The following is a 20,889-nucleotide window of genomic DNA, read 5'->3' on the forward strand; positions in this document are numbered from 1 at the left end:
TATGATGGAGTTTTCCATCTACAGATGCAAGAATCTATGAACTATTGTTTTTCCCTAAACCATGAAAATTGATACCTAGGAATAAAAGTATTTTCACAGTATCTGTTATACTCTTCATTCAATGTTAAAAGAAACAAAATTTCATCTTTGAAAATCAACTAGGATCATGCAATCATCATGATTCCATAGGGAAGTTGTTGCCCTTTATAGTTTTTCATTTTACTTGAAAACCAATTCAATTGTTACAATACTGTAAAAATTACTGAAGCCTTGAGAAAAATCTTGACTACCTCATGACTTTGATTGGAGTTACAGTGGAAATTAAGTATATTAAGTTTATTATTCATGCATATCAAAGTTTTTTTGGTGCCAAGTCCTGAAATGGGAAAGTTTTAATGAATAGAATTACTTTACGTTTAGGCCTACAAAATTCTCCTTCAAGTCAAAGTTTTATTAAACTTTTTTGATGAATAATTGCTCTTTACATGCAAAGTAAGAGGGTACTTTAGCCCTAGTTTTGGCCCTGTAACTTAGTACAGAACTTAAACTGCAGACTTAAGTTTTCTTCAATGTTAACATGTTTCTACAATAGGTGATTTTATAAGAATGAACCATATTTTGCTTTAAATGCAGCAAATTTTCTGATTAAATAGATTGAAAATATCTAAAAATGTAAATATCTGAATGTTTGGTTCACATTTGTTATTGCAACTACTATAATGTGCACATTGATTTTTTTTACAAAAGATACTGCCATTGTACTCCCGTTAACAAAGATTTTTGGGGGTATATAATAATCACTTCATCTTTTTGTCTTTTTGTCTGTTTATCTGATAACCCAACTCCTTGCTGACCTGTTCCTTCATTCTTATGGGGTTGACTATATTGCTTACCTTGTCCAAAAAAAGAAACATCATTTAGCCAGAATCTTTTATCTCATTTTCTGCTACATAGATGACATTTTATCTTTAAATAATCCTACATATGCGAATTTTTATACATAGCATGTATCCTTGAGATGACAGACACTACAAACACAGTCTTATATCTTGACCTACTCTCAGAATTCAATTGTAAGGAAAACCTAACCTGCATGCTGATTTTTCGTATCACAACTAATGTAATGCCAGAGCTTGCCAAAAACTACGCATTTTTATACCCTACTAGATCTGCTTACAATTAGGCTTCTGGGACAGGGTTTTAAAGTCATTACTACAATAAAAATAAAGGTTTCATCATGAACTTGTGGATCATTATGGTGTATCATCTGCACCATGAGAACCAATTTGTTTACTCCTCATAGTTTTCCTTTCCTTTTTGGTCTACCAATGATGTGACATTTTATGAGCAACTCAGCAGATGTTTCTAGAAAAGCAGAGGAGGTTTAATTACCCTACTAGTGCACCTGGTCTATTCTCCCAGTTTTTAGTGGAGGCCATGTTGCTCATTTTCTTATGCTTCTTTGTATGTGTTATTTTGGTTGTTTCATCTTCTTTATTTTGTGTATCTATTTTTTTCCTTGTCTATTCATTGTCCTTGGAATATGCTCTTTTTAATTGGTTCCCATGATTTCCCTTTCCTTATTAATTGTTCAAGGAATTTTGATGAAAATTTGTAGGAAGGAGCATCATGTGCTTATGTGCATGAATATAATTACTGTCAGAGAATTCCAGAAGGAGATAATCCAACATAAAGATATTTCATAAAAAATTATTGTAAGTGCAACTCCTCTTAAACCATCTAGGGATTTTCTTGAAAGTTAATAGGAAGTTTGGGCATCATGTGATGATGTGCATGACTGAATGTTGTAACTGTGAAAAGAATCCAAAGGGCAATAATTGAGAACATTTACCTTCATTTGAAACAGATGGCATTATCTTTGTGAACTTGCTTACAGTAACAACTAATATAAATAAAAAATCTTTTTGCAACTTGCTGCAGAACACCTCCATTTTATACAAAGTGGGTTTGGGTTCTTCAAAGAACTTTCGAGAATTCCAAAGTCATACAATATAATATCATTTCAAAACTAGTAAATGATCATAAAACAAAAACCAAAGAAATTTTGCTGAAGTACAACTGTTGAGAGAGTACTCATATAGAAGTCATCATGCACATTCAAGGAAAAAAATCTACTGAATTATTCTAGTTGTGTATGAAGTTGTCTTTTTTATATGCTCATATCTTTACCTTGTCTTGAGGCCAGATAGTGGCTTTTTTCTTTGGCAGCTTCAGTATGATGAATTGTACAGTATCAAAGGTACTATGTATGACTCATCCACTCCATATCTGCTTGTTTGAGTGCTTGGAGTGGCATCAAATTATGTGTTCTGTGGTCTCATTTCTTTCAGTTAATTATCGTTAAATACTTACAAAAAGCCATTTTAAAAGAAACTTATTTTCATATAAACAGGGTCACTATTCTCTTTGTCCTGAAAATATTTCCTTCAAATAAATGTGTGCCTTTTTACCATTTACAATTTTAGATGACCACAAAAATGTTTCAAAATTGTTTTATTGAATTTCAAATCTTATTGTGTCTAAACCATTTGTTGTGTCCATAATGAACTTTAAGTCCCTATGATTAAGTATGTCAAAAACTAATATTCTGCCCACACTGGCACCTGGAAAACAAAGTTGGGCATGCTGGAATTGTATCATGCTGTGCTCCTCAAAGTTCTTTATTCTCATATTATTATGCCTTGCTTCCAAGGATTTTACGCATGTTCTGTTGGCCAGTGCCATAGTCTATTGGCAACAACATTGTCACACATTTTCTCTGTGACAGGGACTTGATATTTTTATTTAAGCTTGGATATGCCATTTTTGTCGATATGATCAACATTGAATCCTTTTAACTTACCTGGCTGAAGGCCATATGAGCTATTGCCATCACTTGGCATCAGTCGTCGTTGTCTACCGTCGTCAACCGCTGTCTTCGTCATCGCCATCATCATGAACAATTTTTCAAAAATCTTGTTCTCTGAAACTACTGGGCAGAATAATATGAAACTTTGCACAGATGTACCTTATGGTATCTTCCACAAAAGGTATATTTAGATTTTTGATCTGTTAAAAAACATGGCTGCCGTTATTAAAAATAGAACAAAGGGGACCAACAGTAGTTTTTTGCGTTTATCTCCAAAACTGTTAGGTTTAGGCAAATTCTGACTGAGAGTAAAGTGCTCAGCATGATGAGATCTAACCGTAATCTTTTTTAATCTGCTAAGCCATGTTGGAGCTATTGCCCTTTTTTGAAGGTTTTTTTTGCTATTTTTAATGTTGTTTCTTTTCAAAATTTTCTCCTCTGACACTACTTGACCAATTGGAACCAAACTTGGTATGAATGTTCCTTGGTGTATCTTCCATAGAACTGATGTGGAGATTTTTTATCTGCAAAAAACATGGCTGCCATTACTAAAAATAGAACATAGGGGTCAGACAGTAGTTTTTTGCATATTATATCTCCAAAACTGTTTTGTTTAGCCAAATTCTTTCTATTGCTGAAATGATCCTTATTATAAGACCTACAAAAGTCTTTGGGGATAAAAGTTGTCAGACGACTCCTTGTAAGAGTTATTGCCCTAGAAAGATGAAAAATGGCTTGTTTTTCTTGTTTTACAGTCTTCAGCCAATACCTTGAAATCTATAATAGATAGAAAGAAACCTTAAATTGCTGAAATGATCCTTATGATAAGTCCTTCCAAAGTCTTTTTGAGTCAAAATTGTTAGAGAACTTCTTTTTAAATTTATTGCCATTGAAAGACAAAATTTAACTAATTGAGCGATTCAGGCTCCTAGGAGCCTCTTGTTTGATATTTTGGTTAATTTTGATGTCCCTAGATTTTGTATTGTTCCATACTACATACAGAAGGTTTGGATTGATTTTGGAAGAAATTACCTGAACTTTTTGGAATTGTTTTGGAATTAAGACAACTTGGAAAAGTAGAATTTGAAAATTACAGTTGTCCTCACCATGGTGGCATTGCTGAGGGGATGTATAGGTAGATAACAGGAGGTAAGGAAAAATTATTAACCCTCTTAGTTAAGACTGAAAATTTTTTTAATACTTAATTTTGTAGTGTACCATAAGGTGCCATACCTCAAAAGGAAGGCTGGGATTGACTTCGGTGGTTATGACTTGAAATAGAAGTAAAAAAGGGTCCTAGCATTAACTTGAGTATGAATGTATTGATCTCTTTGAAATTGTACTTCTAAGTTTCATACTTCACAAGGATTGTTAAGGTTGATTTTGGGGATAAGAAAGAAGCATTTTCCTGATATACAGATGACAACATGAGTGAAAATGAATGGATCTCTTGGAAATGTACCACAAAGGTGCAATCTGTTAAAGGAAAGTTGGGATTGATTTTTTGCATTGTGACTTTAACTATTGCCAAATAACAGGCCATTTAAAGGCCATTTTGAGTCTGGGAAAATTATTATCTTGCCTAAATTTTAATGGCATTCAAAATTCAGAGCTGTACCAAGCTTGAATGGGGTGTCTGTACTTGCCCCATGGTTTGACCTCAAGCTGAGCCATATGACACATTTTATCTTAAATTACTGTAGTATAATAACAATGGACAATCAATTATTAATTCTGTATCCATCTGCAATATGGGTAGGTAGTGAATAGTTAACTATGAAGATTTTTGTTAATTAAGAAAATATGAAGATAGACTTGTGTAATAGTACATATGATATTGAATTTGGTGTTTGACCTTTCATTTACAACTTTGAACAAATATTCAAGAATTTCAGTTACAACAGGTGCCATCAAGCAATGAAACAGTGAGAAACCAATAGTAATGAAATTCTTGAGGCTAATTCACTCAATACCATGGATTGTAGCCAAAAACGAGCTATAGCATTGACCAGAAATGTGCTTGTGAAGATCTTATTAATTTTATTGTAATTGATATTAAATATGCTTTCTATGACCCATCAATTTGCAATAGCATGTGGTCTGCAGGAAAATGTTTGATAATTACAAAAAAATTAATTTGGCATGCTACAACTATAATTGAAGTTTCAGATCTATTGGAAAACATTCAGCAGTCAGTAATTGCTCAATGTTCTTTAATAATCATGCTGGTTTCTCAACTCTAAGTTCCATTCTGAGCATGCTTCAGTCATATTGTTTATTTTTCTAATACCATGTAAGACATTCTGTTTTTAATTTGATTAATAAAACAGAAACATGGTATTAACAATGATAAAAAGCAAGTTGATAGCGTGAGAATGAGTTTTTCTGAGGTTATATATAGTATTGATTTGATTGATTTCTGTAGGTTTCAATTTGGTCAATACACTGAGTGAAAGCTTCCTTACTATTGAGGAATTATTACTTCATTTGCATAATGGATTAGTATTGGAGACCTTGGGTTGAACAATATTACTATTGATACAGTACAAGGTACATAAACCTGATAAAAATTTTCTATTTGTTTATGCTTTTAATAAGTCTAATGCATTAGAGAAATTTGATTTTTTAATTGCCTGACATATTCTCTCTCAATTAACAGGAATTGATCAGAAAGACAAATGTGCCAAAAACCACTGGTTGGGAAAGAATAACAGCTGAAAATTGTTGATAACTCAGGCAAAGAGATCAATAGAACTTGCATTATTTAAACGCAGAAATGTGAAAAGATGTGAATCGCCAAACTCACGACACTTCATTTAGAATTATGCTGAGGAATGCGATCAATACTTTGGTAGCTGCAGGATCTGGTAAGACAGACATTATACAGTAGATTTATAGCTGTTTTCTTGTCATGTTATTGCTTTAGTCTTTTATATTTTACATTATTAAGTTCAGCTTCCATTAGCTATTCAATATGGCTTCTGTTAAATCTTCTTCAGAACAGTTCAGTAATGTCAATTGTCAGTAGGCCATTCCAAGGGTTATATTCTATTGTACATTATATACATGTGTATCTACAGGCTATTTAATTATGATGATTGGGCATATGGAAAAGGATGCATACAAGCTTAACAAATATTCCTTATTTCAATCTTCCAGTTTGTATGTCCATCTAAAAAAATTGGGGCTAATCAAGTCCTTCTGTCTATCTCAACTTAAGAATAGGATCACATAGTCATGAATTTTGCTACACATGTTCAGTATGATGTGGAAATTGAAATATATGGTTTTGAGCAGCTGTGTCAAACCCATTTTCAATATTTTGTCAATACTTTTGTGTACTGGTAATTTCTCATTGCTGACAATATGTGAATTATTGTAAGTCTGAGGACCTTATAATCTATGCAAGAAGTGTATCCACTAAAATTGTCTTTTACTTTTTCTTCATCTGTAAAATGAAGTATGATAAAGTGTCATGAAAAAATTTGTCTTGAGAGGCAATACATGTTAAATTATTTCATTTTTTGTAACTGATTTTATTGTAAGTTGGATGTAATTGCAGTTGTATAATAGTATGATATTGTTGTTGTCTTGTGTCATATGTGTTGTAGTGTAGACTTGATTTTCATTTTTTAAATTTAAAATATTGGTGGATCTTGATAGAATTTTACATCAATTTTTTCAAACCAAAAAAAAGAAAGTTGGTATTGATTCTTTGGGTTTACGACCCAAATATTTTGAAAAATTGGGTCCCAAAAATGGACCAGTAAGAAGTACATCATGAAATTTACCTTTACAACTTAACCTTTGTCGTGCTACACCTGGACCTGTTCCGGATTGGACCTGGTTCCGCTTTATGGTTCTGGCAGTGTTAATCTTATTTAGGAATGTGCAATTTGTGTCCATCTGCAAGCATTGTGACTGTGCTTTAAAATGAGGCTATCTGATATAGAATTTTTTGAAAAATAATGACTTGAAAGCTTGAAGAAGAGGTCACGGGTTTCCGCTGTCGAAAAAAATGAGATTTTATGGGAGTGGGGTTCATTTCTTGGACCCTCACCAGAGCAGAATTTATCTGTAGTGCTCTATTTTGCCTTGAAACAAAATAAAAATAATTTCTGTCACCACCATTTCGATGTCAACCCCTTGTATTGACTACTTCCGGCTTTAGGCCAAACAGAGACAAAATATTGGAAAAAATCCTCATTCTTTCACACGAGCGACCCTTCAGGGGACTCCTGACCCCCCACTCATGACTGTAACACACTTTATTTGGCTTCAGTAGCCTTCAGGGTGTACAGGCTGTAGGATGAATGTGCTTTGGTTCCTGATTTGCTCCCATTGAACCCCACATGTAGCAAAAAATGACCATTTTCGAGTGACAGACCCATTTTTCCATGTTTGTCCACCCACCCTTGGGTGAAAAAAAGAAGCTAGAAGTAAGCATTTTATAAAACATATAATAACTGATGTTATATCACACGAAAGATGGGTGTAGGAGTAGTAACCTTATTCATTGTCCCAGTTGGTTTGACATCTGTGTTCATATCAAGCTGTGCCCTGCCAATCATTCTATTGTTTGAAGTAGAAAATTATGGTAAATATGAGCCCTCAATACAGTATTAAGTGTTAAAATTCAAGGGGAGAACTTTTCAATTTTATTGCATCTGTGACTACTATTTTTACTGAAATTATTTGAGAAAAAAATTAGAGAAAAGCCAAAGACTGAAATTTTTTTATTAGCCAGTTTATTGGGATAAAAGCTAAATTTTAAAACACAAGGTACCCTTTTTTGAAACACAAATTTCCAATTCAAATGTGAAAACATGCCTTGCCACTATTTAAAATATAAAAATAATCAATATCTGTTAAACGGTTGTACAGTTTCTGTTTAAGTGCAGTTACCAAGGTGAACCCAAGCTTACTGAAGTGTGACACCCAATTAAAAAAAAAAACAAAAAACAAAGTCCTCTGTTAATTTTTGGAATGTTTCATTAATCTATCATTATCTTCAATTTTACACCTCAATGTATAATGGTAGGGAAGCGAAAGAGTTGTTAGTGAAATTTGTATTCCTGATATTAGAGAAAGGACATCTTGTCTTAGATAATGATAGATTGCTTTAACATTTGCCATCAATCTGTTAAAGATACAAGTTCTTGCTTTTTTCTGTCAGAAAAGAAAATAAATATTTCTTCCTCATGTTCTGCAGCACTAAACATGATATAAACATGAATTTCATATATTTATTTACCTATCAAATATCTGAAGTTGTAAACTAATTAGTCTCAATATACTTAATGATTCTCAGTTGGAATCCATACTTAAGTCATAATTGGTTGTTAGCTATGTCTAATACAAGTAATTAGATAATTAAAGTGGGAAAGCGAAGTGTCAGAGCTTGGCTGTAGATACTGTTACAATTCTGTCACATTAACCCTCTAGGATCTGTTCACTTAAGTGTCATTCATCTACACTATGTTGAAGAGTAGAAATACTGTAAGTTAAGTTAATAAAAAAGGGATGTGTCTATTAAGTCTAGCACTGTTGTGTGCAGCACCATTTGAAAACAAACTGTTCCATTATTGTAATGGCTGATCTATGCACTGATTGGTAAAAGTAATGTTTCAAAGCAGCCAGTCCTGGGAATGTATGCCAATCTTAGTGAAATTGTTTCGCAACATTTTCAATATCTTTCCCATCTGTGGGAGTGTATACTGTGTAATATATATTACGTAATAAAGAAAATTATATGGGTAGGTCTATTGTTTTTATTTGTGTAGATTCTGACAAACAGTTGGTAATCATTAAATTGCCTTGTCACGTTCTATAGATGTCTGTGACAAACATAGAATACTTCAGTCAGACTGTTATATTAACAGTGTATTATACATAGTTCTCATGTCAAACCTGTTCTCCATTACCACCACCAAAAAATCCTGACTAGTTAACTAGTAAACACTGATTGTAGCACTTTTATTTGAAGTGTTTGTGAATATTGCTGTCTAATTAACTAGTAAACACTAGTTGTAGCACTTTAATTTGAAGCATTTGTGAATGTTCATAACTATAGTTAGCAGTGGCGTAGCTACAATGCATTTCAAGAAGCCAAGGCTTCAACATGCTTGCAATAGAAACCAACTAAAACAAGTCCCTCCCCGTTTATTTGTTAGGAATGTCTTCCACATTGATTTAGTCCTGGCTTCCCCACTGGTAGTTGCATTTTAATTTGAAGAGTTTATAAAATATATCTGTCTAGTTAACAACAAACACTGGTTGCACTTGGAATTGAAGTGATTGTAAAAACATTGCAAAATTTCTGAAATTTCTGTAACCAAATTTTGTCACAACCATCCTTTGTGATGGTGTTAATTATAATGATTGAGTGTTAAAAAAAGTTATTACTATATTTAGGACATAGGGGTGAAGGTTTTCCTTTTTAATTTAATATCTCCATAACTATGAGATATGGTACAGAAAAAAATTCAGCTCCTTTTCGTTTGACTACTAAAAAAATGGGGATCATATAATGATAAAGCACTGTTGTTTCATCCCAGTCCCTTTGTTATCTGCAGATACAAGGTCTTTGTTCAGTTACTTTAATATGAGTTGGTTGATTTTTATAAAATTTTACCACAAGATTATGGTCGAAACTGTGGTGGAACTAAGTGCCAAAAATGGGCCAAACAAGTTTTTCAAAGAATTGAACTATTAAACTCCAGTTAAAGTATATGCAAGTCGAGGATATTATTTATACCCCCAGTAATTAGAGTTGGGCTATATTACAATCACCTTGTCCGTCTATCCATCAGTCTGTCCATCCGTCCATCTGTTATACTTTATCATACCCCCTCTTGAAAAGTGGGGGTATATAGTGATGGGGAGTCCGTCCATCTGTCTTTCTGTCTGTAACAAATATTTCCATCAAAGATTTCTTGGCTCCTGGAGAGAATGATCAGATATTTGATATATGGCTTAAGCATGATGACTTGTACTGTGTCTCCCCTTTACAGCTTTCTAGGTCATTTTCCAGAACTTCCAGAATTTTCTTAGAATTTTTACATGTGCAGTATTGGGAAATTCTTTCCGTTGCAGATTTTCAACACCCTTTAGAAGGAATGATTAGATTTTCAGTGATATAGTAATTAGATGAGATTTCAAGATTTATAACATATTATTTAATTTATTTGAAATTTCTGTTACTAGCAAGAATACATAAGCCTCTGAAGACATTCACTCAACCTTAAGCATGTACCGGTACATAGCAATTTTGAATATAACAAGAATGAATTTTGATAAAATGTCAGAGACAATGATCCAAGTAAGGTAAAAAATATCAGAATTTTATTGACAATTTTTTATCACCAAACCTTTTTTTTCAGTTCTGTACCTAGCCTACAATTAAGATTTCTGTGTATATGGTCATATTTGGGGAGTGGAGTGTATGTTGAGATATTTGGTATAATGCTTATTCATGATGACTTGTATGATGTCTCCCCAGGTTCCTTCCTCATCTACTTCCTGTTTACCAAATGACTTAGTAATTTTTTAGGTGGTGCATAATGGAAATTTTCGTAACAGATTTCTCAGCTTCTACCACAGGGAATGCTTAGATATTAGGTATATTGCTTCTGCATGATGACTTGTACTGTGTCTCCCTTTTCCAGCTTTGACTGAAATGGTTGAGTTGAGGTATTCTTAGCACAAGATAGTGTTCCACATCTTGTTATTTCACAGTATTCTATACTGCTATGGTCATACTGCAATTGATTTGGGGGGTCAAGATTTGAATCATGTGGGAATGAGGGATCAAAAAGGGGCCAGAAAAAAAGTGGTTTCCTGATGTCTGAACAATAACTTGTCTGTGAGTAAATAGGTCTCTTTTAAATTATACTACATGGTGTCATAACTCAAAAGGAAGTCTTGGATTGAGTTTGGGGGTTGTGACTATAAAAGTTGAGTCATTAGGAGTCAAATTCTTATCCTGTATGAAATGTACAATCACCAACAAATGTTTAGGCTGTATTAAGTTTGAACCTCTGTGGTAATATCAAGATGTCCCTTGTGAGGTTTTTAATTTTATCCTTTTAAAGCGCTTCAAAATCATTAATTTGAAGTGTGATGATGACTCCATTTAGTAGCTTTTGTCCTTGGAATCTAAAACTTGCTTATTTTGGCTTCTATCTCAAAAACTATAATTGATAAAAACTTTCAGATGATGAAATAATCCCAATAAAGATATTTATTTAAGTCACCATTGATTGGATGATAGTTGAATGACAAAAATACATTTTTTGTTGTTTAGCAGTTTTAATTGCTTCTCCCTAAAATACCATAATTGATAGGAAGAAACACTTAATGGAAAAAATCATTTCCTGAATCTTTTAACCTCAATCTAATCAGGCTTTTATAAGCTTGGTCATCAGGATGATTTTATCAACTGAAAAAATTCTTAAGGAGAAATTATGATTTGTACTTTTCCTTTAAATTATTGTGGTAAATCTCTGTACCTGATGAAGACTTTTTAAAATTAACGTCATCAGGATCATTTTATTTTATTTGTTTTTATTACCCCCCCCCTCCCAGCATAAAACAAACGAACCATAAACAACAACTAAAATCATCATTTCTGGCCTTTCAATGACAATTATTCATGTAAGGAGTTGTTAAATAACTTCTGTAGAGCCTTTCTTTCTTGCTGATTATCATACAACTGCGTGAGACAAAAACAGTAGATTATCTGTTGATGATTCTGTGTACTGAGGGCTACTTCATTATTTCACTCATTAAAGACGTGAGTTAATGGATTTGATATTTTAAAAATAAAACCTTGATTCTTCAAAAGAAAACATCTAAAAGGCAGTTAAATATCCTTGTTTGTCTGCTTTGTCTGGATGGTTAGCATGTGTTTTATTTACTTTAATGGAAGACATGTATGTTATGAACAGTGTTTCTGAGTAATGATATTGATCCTAAAAAAATATCTGTGTTATATGGCTTTGTTGTTATGATCCAAATGCAATAACATAAACTCCTATGACATAGAAACTTATAATATTGCATTAAAAAAAAAGAAATTTTTACATCTTTTCAGATACTATATTTACAGATTTCATATTTTCTTAAAAAAAAAATAAAAGTTGAAAAAAATTAATTACCAAATACTAACATATGCATGGAAGGACAATTTTTGTTGCAAGGCTTTGTTGTAAATTACTGAAGGGTTACAGTGTTTATAGTTTCATGACTATTTCTACTTTAGAACAGTGCATCATTCTATCTGCTAACCGTTCACTACTGAACAGAATGACATAATGAATTGATGAACATGTGAAGCCTACTTAATTGTTCAGTAGTCTTGTTGGAGTAGTGATCTCCTGAGATCCATGGTAATAGTCTCAGGTACAAAGAACATCATCACATCTTTCATTATTGATGAAGCATGGTTGGCCCACATAGTGCTAGAAATGTCAGACTTCATAGTGACTAAACAGTTTCCTTCTTGTTTATTGCCATACCATTTGCCTGTATAGGGTCTGTAAGTCTCATCATGTGACCCTATGGTTTCAGGAGAATGGGTTCCTTACTTTCATTCTAAAGTGTAGGAAGTGGTTGTTTATTGAGTAAATTGTACAATCGTATCAAAGAAAACCTCTTATGAGCAAATACATTCATAAGAACACGACTCCTCTTTCTACAGTATACTAAGTTTGGTAATAACACATAATTGAAAATTCTAATAACTCTGTATCACATTGGTTGCTAAGTTAATACAAAGGGGTCTTCATTTTCATTGCTTTTAACAGTAGAAATCCTGAATAAGGAATAAAATGAGGTGAGACTTACAAGCCTTATTTCCCTTAGATCCATTTCAGAGACATGTTAAAATTGGTGATTGGACATTCAGTGAAAATTATATTTTTTATTACATCATTATTGGACATCATATGTTAATATGCATGAAGGAATATAATTACTGCGTGAAGATTCCAAAGGGAGATAACTCAGGAGCTTTACATTTAATATTTAACTCCATATGAAGTGGGGGTATTCTCTTTGTCAGCTTACAATGTATTTCTAGTTGTACCTGAAAAATCAATTTAAAGTGGTTTTGGGTGTTTTTATGATTCCTTCTTTCTTCCTTAAAAGAAAGACCTTTAAATGATAAAAGAAAGACCTTTAAATGATGAAATTATTCTTATGACCATGCTCACACAAGTCCTCATGGTTTGATATTTAGTTAGAGGTCTAGTATTCCTGAATTTCTGATAGCAGTTAATATAATTGTAAGAGGAAACTTAAATGTTTTTGCTGTTTTCTTTTATCTTGAAACCACAACAGATTTAAAGTAATATGAAATGTCAAAAAAATATTTTCATCAACCAAAATATTTTTTATGGTTTTCAAATTATGGTATTGTTTAAAATACATTTGGAAGAAAAAAAACCATAGATTTGTTCTGTATATTCTGAGAACATGATTCATTTGAATTATGTATATAAAAATTTGATATCAGAAGTAACATGCTTTCTGAATGGATAAAAAATTTTGTCCATCATCTCATAAACCAAATTTTGTAATATGACTGTGAGGTCATCATCTTTTTTAATGATTTACTCCTTGAATTTTGATATTAGAATTAAACTATAAAGAGTGGCTGTGATATTTTTTAGTCTATATTAAATAACCTCAATGCCCGTTGTGTACACTGAGATTTAGGTTACCTCTTCATAGGCAGAACAATTATAACAGTCATTCAAACTATATGCACTTACTTCTGTTTTTGGACAGATAAAATGAAAGCCTTTGATGAATCAGCAAGCTGCACAGAAATCAGATGAGACCCATTACATCATTTATTTTTCTCACTTATGATTTTTCTTGTAAAATGTGTGGTTGAATTGCACAATTTCTCAATTAGAAGATATTAACCTTTTAAGGCCTAATTCGACTGTGTTTTGTTTTAAAAAATCTGTAAAAGTCTTCATTTGGGAAATTATATCAAAATCTCCTATATACATCAATTTTTCATATGTTCCAAGTGAGCAGTGCAGGCTTGATGGAGCCTCTAAATTTTTTTATTGTCATACTCATTGCTGTTAATAATTATATGTTTTTTAGGCAGATCACATGCATGCTGATGTGAATTTGCTGTGACAAAACATATTAGAAATTTGGCACTGGCTTTGTTTGTTTTATTTTTTTGTACTTTTACATACACATCTGTATTTATTTTGTCTTTTAAATCATGATGTTTAACTAAAGTAAACTGAGTGGTAACTGTAGTATTTATCTGAAGTCCAGAAACACCCAATCTTAAAATCACTAGTTTAATGAATGAAAAGCCTTTTATATAGATTAAGTTGTGCCAAAGTTTCCAAAGATTTTTACATTCAACATGGATATACCAATACCATACTCTCATATAGGAGTTTTTTTGTGCAAAAGTAATTGGAAAACACTATAAAGAAGGTGGTTGACCGATTTGACATAAAGTTGATGTACCATTGAAGCTTGGAACTGTGGGAAAATTTAAGGCTGTGTTTTAAAAGCATGTTCACTTGTTGATGTCATTCATATACAGTCAAATCTGTTCTAAGTGACATGCCAAAGGAGGGCAAAATTATGGTTGCATACTATTGAGGGGGGTTTTAACGTGAGTCTGGCACGGACAGGTAGTATGTGGTTTTATGGTCACATAAGACAGGTAGTTTTTATTTACAGGTTATTTTTACACACAATGTACTACATAGGAATATTTTGATCATAGTCTTTTTTAAGACAGGTCATTGCTAATTATAAAGTACTGTATCAAAACTTTGCATTGATTTTATTGGCATACTGCAACAAGAAATTAAAAAAAAAGTTTTTAAGAAGTTATTGGAAGGAAAGACATCTTGGCAGTTTCAAAACAAGTATGATGTTTGTGACATCACAACAGGAAGTTTTATACAGTCAATGATTGTATGTCACTTGTATATATACAGTCAATGCATTTTGCCTTCTTAAATAGAACGATTGCAGTACATAATAATTTGGAAGAATTTAACTCTTAAAGTATTATCGGTATACCTGTGAGGGAAATTGTCACTCCAAGTATTGATATTATGTTGAATTTCATGTGCTTATTCAAAGATGGTTTGCATTATTTGGTGCAAGAATAATGGAATTAAATCAAAGACCAAATCTATTTTATGTTTCCAGTAGCTTCCCACTTGTATTACTTTGATAATAATCAATGTAATCTGCAGGAGGGCTATATCAACTCAATAGTTTCTGGGTTGTAAAATATGTTGTGTCTGTGATAAACATCAGTATCACAATTTACTAAATTAAAAAAAAAACAATATGGCACTTCATATGATTTGTAAAATACACAGACTCTAGTAATGTTGATAGTCGCACCAGAAATCAATCAGAATGAAGTTTTCCACCACTTAATTCCTACATGGATTGCTCATTTCTGTTTTAATTGAATAATTTTATTAAATCATTTGCTTATTTTTTCAGATTCTAATGGAGAGAATCATTTGACTACTTTAGTGACAAGTTGATCGTTCGCTGTGGGAGAAATCAGCACTACTAGGAGTACTTTATGAAATCTTCACTGTTCTTCAACTGCCGTGTATCAATAGTAATGATATATCCTAAAGTGCCACGAGTTATGTTTAATCAATAATTTTCTCCGAACTCTGATTACATTTTACGGAGCAGACATCTATAGACTCCTGGTCGGCACAACGATATGATTTTTTATGGTAATCATAACAGCAGCTTTATTAAAAACCAGTTATATCAAAGAGATTCCAAACTTTGTCTGGGATTAGAATGATTTTTCATTACATTTAAATTCCATACTGCTTGTTCCACTGGAGATAAAGAAGAGGGAGAATCTGATGGAATATTTGATTGATAGGAAGTCTTAAAAGGAACCGGAATTATTGTCTGTTTTACTTAGATGGAACATGTATTAAGAAATAGCAGTGAGTCATACTTGTAATGAAGAAAATAATGTTGAATTATTTTGCAATATTTCTAATTTTTGCACGATCTGCTTTTGCATTCCTAGAAATATCAAAGTCAGAGTTTGCCTATGTGAAATTGGAAGAATGGAAGCCATGTAGAAATGGCTCAATACAGTTGGAATTTAAAACTACGCAGGAAAATGCTTTAATTTTGTACACTGATGATGGTGGGTTGAATGACTTTTTTGAAATCAAGCTTTTGAAGGGAGTTATACACCTTGTACTGAACTTAGGAAGTGGAAAAATGCGTCTAGCTGCTGGGGAATATTTATATGACAATGAGTGGCATAAAATTTCTATCAAAAGGCAAAATGAAAAAATATCACTACATGTAGATAGTTCCTCACAAACAAGACCTTACCAAGGGAAAGATCAGCTCTTTGGAATACCATCTAAACCAAATAATTATGTATTTTTGGGAGGAGTGTCAAAAGATTATCAAGATAGGACTAATGCTTTGACTGTTGAAACTATATTTTTTGAACCCAGATTTACAGGGTCTATCAGAAATGTTCTATTTAGTAACTGTGGTGGACCAAGATTTAGACCCAATGTATTGAGCTCATTAAATTTGACACATGGCCCTAACATGTGCCTGACGAAGAACTCCTGTGTACATGGCACATGCATTGAAGAAGATGATGGAATGTCATGTGACTGCTCTGAAACCAATTTCAAGGGAGATAAATGTGAGATAGGTAGGTTATAGTAGTGATGATGTAAGATCCAGATAATGTACTACCATAGATTGAAATTTGAATTTTTCTACCATTGACAAATACTGTTATCAAGTTCTTCTATGAGGAAGGAATGTAAAAGGCAGAGGATTTTTAAATTTTATCTTTCAATGTAACATGTTTGACAACTAATACCAGGTGTTTTATATACAAGTTTCTTAGATGATTTTATCCTGATTTTATCAAAGTTTCACCAAAATAACTGTTGAAAAGACATTCATGTGGTCCTATCATAGTTGTTTCTGCATTGAATTTTGTCCTATTTCCAGCCTTTTACCAACGAAGTAAGCACCATTTAATAATTCAGTGTATAATTTTAGTTATTTTGATATGCATGTCTTTTTCTGATTTATACTATTTGAGAAACCATTATTGATGACAGTTGTCTTTGTTTAAGTGTAAATTGTGTGAATGTGTAATTACCACTTATCTGAGTCTGTGATGGGATAAATCCATATTTGTCCATTGTTTATTCCATCACAAAAATGGTTGTACATAGCTATGGCAAGAATTATTGGCATCTTGAATTATTTGACTCTTTGTTGGATAATTTGGGTCTTATTTTTTTCATCTAGTTTTTGTGGTTTGTGGATTCAGTTGGTTATTAGTTATTATCAGAACAGATCTTTGGCATGCACAATTTTCAGAGCATGGTTTGCATGGTATTATTTTTTCATAAATAGATCCATAAATTTTCTACAAATGTTTATGCATATATGGGCACTGATTTGAAATTGTTTTAAACTTTGAGATATTGTCAATTCTGACATATGGTATTCGTGCTATGTTTTTTTAACTGCAAATAATTTTACATACAATAATCCCAAATACTCAATTTCACTTTTTCAGTTTTCATATTTTCAAGTAAATCATATTATTTTTAACCTTGGGGCTGACATTGATTTTTATATGGTGGTTGATGCCTCCCATTCCAATTAAACATTTGAACATTTATTTCTGTCAGTATATGTGCCTGCTATTACAAGGACTTATAACAGCCAACATAAAACAAATAATGCACTAAGTTATTTCCATCAAATAATGATGATTCTATTTAAAGAACATGCTTCATCACAATTATTATAATTGATAAGATCATAAATGCCTAGAGATTTGTATCTTGTAGGTTAGACGGGTACCCATGTAATGTGAGTTATACCATGTCTTTCATCATCACCATTAATTCCAGACATGAACTTTATAGCAGGGTCAATATTATAAGTACCCACCTCCCCTGGTATGTTTGATTTTTTGTTTATTTAAAGTAACATTTAAAAATGAATATGTGGGTCCCCTGGGTAGATGTGATCCAATGTGGGATAACAGATAATGAATATGTGGGTCCCCTGGGTAGACGTGATCCAATGTGGGATAATAGATAATGAATATGTGGGTCCCCTGGTTAGATGTGATCCAATGTGGGATAACAGATAATGAATATGTGGGTCCCCTGGTCAGACGTGATCCAATGTGGGATAATAGATAATGAATATGTGGGTCCCCTGGTTAGACGTGATCCAATGTGGGATAACAGATAATGAATATGTGGGCCCCCTGGGTAGACATGATCCAATGTGGGATAACAGATAATGAATATGTGGGCCCCCTGGGTAGACATGATCCAATGTGGGATAACAGATAATGAATATGTGGGCCCCCTGGGTAGACATGATCCAATGTGGGATAACAGATAATGAATATGTGGGCCCCCTGGGTAGACATGATCCAATGTGGGATAACAGATAATGAATATGTGGGCCCCCTGGGTAGACATGATCCAATGTGGGATAACAGATAATGAATATGTGGGTCCCCTGGTCAGACGTGATCCAATGTGGGATAACAGATAATGAATATGTGGGCCCCCTGGGTAGACATGATCCAATGTGGGATAACAGATAATGAGTGGTCTGTTGATTTTTATATTGCTTTACTTGACATTAAAATTAATAAAAAGGTCTTTTAACTCTTGTAATGATTGCTTGGTAGTCTATTAAGATAAGAGAACAATTTGTCTATGAATATATTTCTTGGTAAGTTTTCAATAACTCTGTGTTTTTAAGGACATTAACATTTGATGTGAGCAATGGTTCTCCCTAAAGATACCTGTTCAAATCATTACCTCAGGATTATGGTTCAAAATATTGATATGAATAGCAGAATATGTTCCTTGGGAATTTTATTAAACGAAATTAATTTTTTTGGTATTTCTCTTGGGTATTTCATGGTGTAGTAGTTATTTTCATCTACATAACATTGTTGATTCCTTGAAAATGTCAGATATTAAACTGGCATGTTTCTAGTTTTGTTTCAAAATTTAGAATTCTGCTGAATTTAATCATTTTGGGCCATTGTCAGTGAGACTTTCATATTGAAGGATTATACTGGTTAAAGTATGATCATTTGCAAAGTACAATAAACAAAATATGCACATGGAAAATTTATGTTATTTTTCAAAAGCCAAATTTTTATCATAGCCAATTCTTATAAATTAATTTAAAAACATATTTTTATCTTTTAACATGAAAAAAGTAGCTCTGAATTTAACTGAATAGGGGCGTGTCAATATTTTTTCCATTGAGATATAACAAAATTGTTCTAACCAATCAGATTACAGTATTTTTCTCAAATTAATTTATTTCACAATGGAAACAACAGCAATAGCGTAAAAACATAAAATTCTAGTTATAAATAAATGAAAAGGCTTGTGTTGGTACCCAGATGTAGTGAAATGAACAAAATTTGGTCTTTGTCCTTTCTGCTATTACATCTCTTACAGTTGTAAAAATACCTCCTGGCTTAATTGTTACTGGTTTTCGATTTGTGAAAACTTGTTATGCTTTCTCCTCCTATGAACTGTTTGGGATGGTTAAGCTCACATTTGCTCATTTTCTTCACAGTTTTTATATTGACATATACTATCTCTATGTTAAAGAATATTCCTAATTCTATCTTTTGCCAGTTTAAAACAAAACATCCTAGAATAGTTTGTTCTGCACATGAATTTTTAATTACCAAGCTGCTGATACTTAATGTTAAACTTTGTCATTGAGCTTTCATGGTTTGATATTTATATATCTATAAAATGTAGCATTTGCTTTTAAAATCATTTCCTGTAAATAACTAGTCATTTCAAACTACAGTATAATTTGTGCTGAGTACTTGATGTTCCAAAGACAGTTGAAAATAGTCTGGCTTGTTACCAGTTACCATTTGGTGCCTTTTAGAAATGGGAAACTTTGTTATAGAGTAGTGATTTCTGTTTGAAAGTGATATTTATAACCTTGCTCCAAAGGAGAGGAGGGTATACTGTTATACTCTTGTCCATGATTCCGTGTTTCTGTATGTCCTAAGAAATTCTTTTTGTCACAGTTTTTTCAGCAACTACTTATCACAGCCACTTAAACTTTGAACACATTCTTCCTGTAGGTATGCCAAATGGCATTTTCAGAAAATTCAACAATGACTTCCTGTTTACCGAGGACTTGGTTTATTTTCCTTATATTGTGATTGAAAGCTGCAGTATCACTGGTGAGCCATTGCTCACAGATTTCTTGTTCATAACTGTGCTTTTATATAACCTACATGTATGCACACATTTTTCTATTTCTCCTTTAAGTTGGCTTTTTCAGATATAATGTGTACATTATGTGGGAAACTGTGAAGTGTGCCAACACAGTTAATGTATTTGTAAAGCTCCATACCTTGACTATATACATGTACTTTGATAAGATGATTCATGGATATTCTCATCTCACTCTTGTCCTATGTTTCTATAATAAATACTTTAGATTTTCTATCAGTGCCAGCCTATGATTACTACCTTATCAGATTGGCTTCTGTGGCTCAGTGGTAAGATTGTCCATATAAGTGATGATTATTCACTGATAAAATTGATTCATCTTTTCTTTAGATAGACTGTAGAAAAGAAATGGTTATGTTTTTCGAATGTCTTGGTAGAAAATGGCATATTTGTCATACTGATGTTTTTTGGTTAATGAGATTGGTCATAGAGTACTTTACTACTGAAGTTAGCTTAGGTCCTGAATTAAACATGTAAAAGTCTACCATAGTTAATGGATGAGAGTGTTGTTGTGATGCTTGATATATATGTGTAATGTATTACAATTGTAATGCCAGTATCTTGACGAGAAGGACATTTATAGCTATTAGTTATTTCAATTTTATTTTCAGGAAAATAATTCTTTAAAAGGAACTAGTCTTTAATGATGCTTTGTATTTTGTTATTCCCTACAGT

General features: G+C 32.5%; 1 protein-coding gene across 14 annotated transcripts in view; it reads left to right on the forward strand.

Moving 5' to 3' along the window:
- Window positions 1–20,889, forward strand: part of LOC148624231 (neurexin-1-like) — a 96,531-nt gene that overhangs the window by 21,045 nt on the left and 54,597 nt on the right. For 10 of the 14 annotated variants that reach the window (XM_088566808.1, XM_088566818.1, XM_088566820.1 and 7 more), the window contains 3 exons: window positions 5,529–5,736; window positions 15,380–16,592; window positions 16,901–16,915. In XM_088566808.1, the coding sequence (XP_088422934.1) occupies window positions 15,869–16,592; window positions 16,901–16,915 (739 nt within the window). In that variant the 5' untranslated portion in view covers window positions 5,529–5,736; window positions 15,380–15,868. Of the gene's footprint in view, window positions 1–5,178; window positions 5,420–5,528; window positions 5,737–15,379; window positions 16,593–16,900; window positions 16,916–20,889 lie in introns of those variants that run through there. The other 4 variants (XM_088566815.1, XM_088566822.1, XM_088566817.1 and 1 more) reach the window with 2 other exon arrangements.

Source organism: Perna viridis, chromosome 2 (genome assembly GCF_037379345.1).
Source record: "Perna viridis isolate PV_CMFRI_1.1 ecotype Kerala chromosome 2, ASM3737934v1, whole genome shotgun sequence".
Taxonomy (NCBI): Eukaryota; Metazoa; Mollusca; class Bivalvia; order Mytilida; family Mytilidae; genus Perna; species Perna viridis.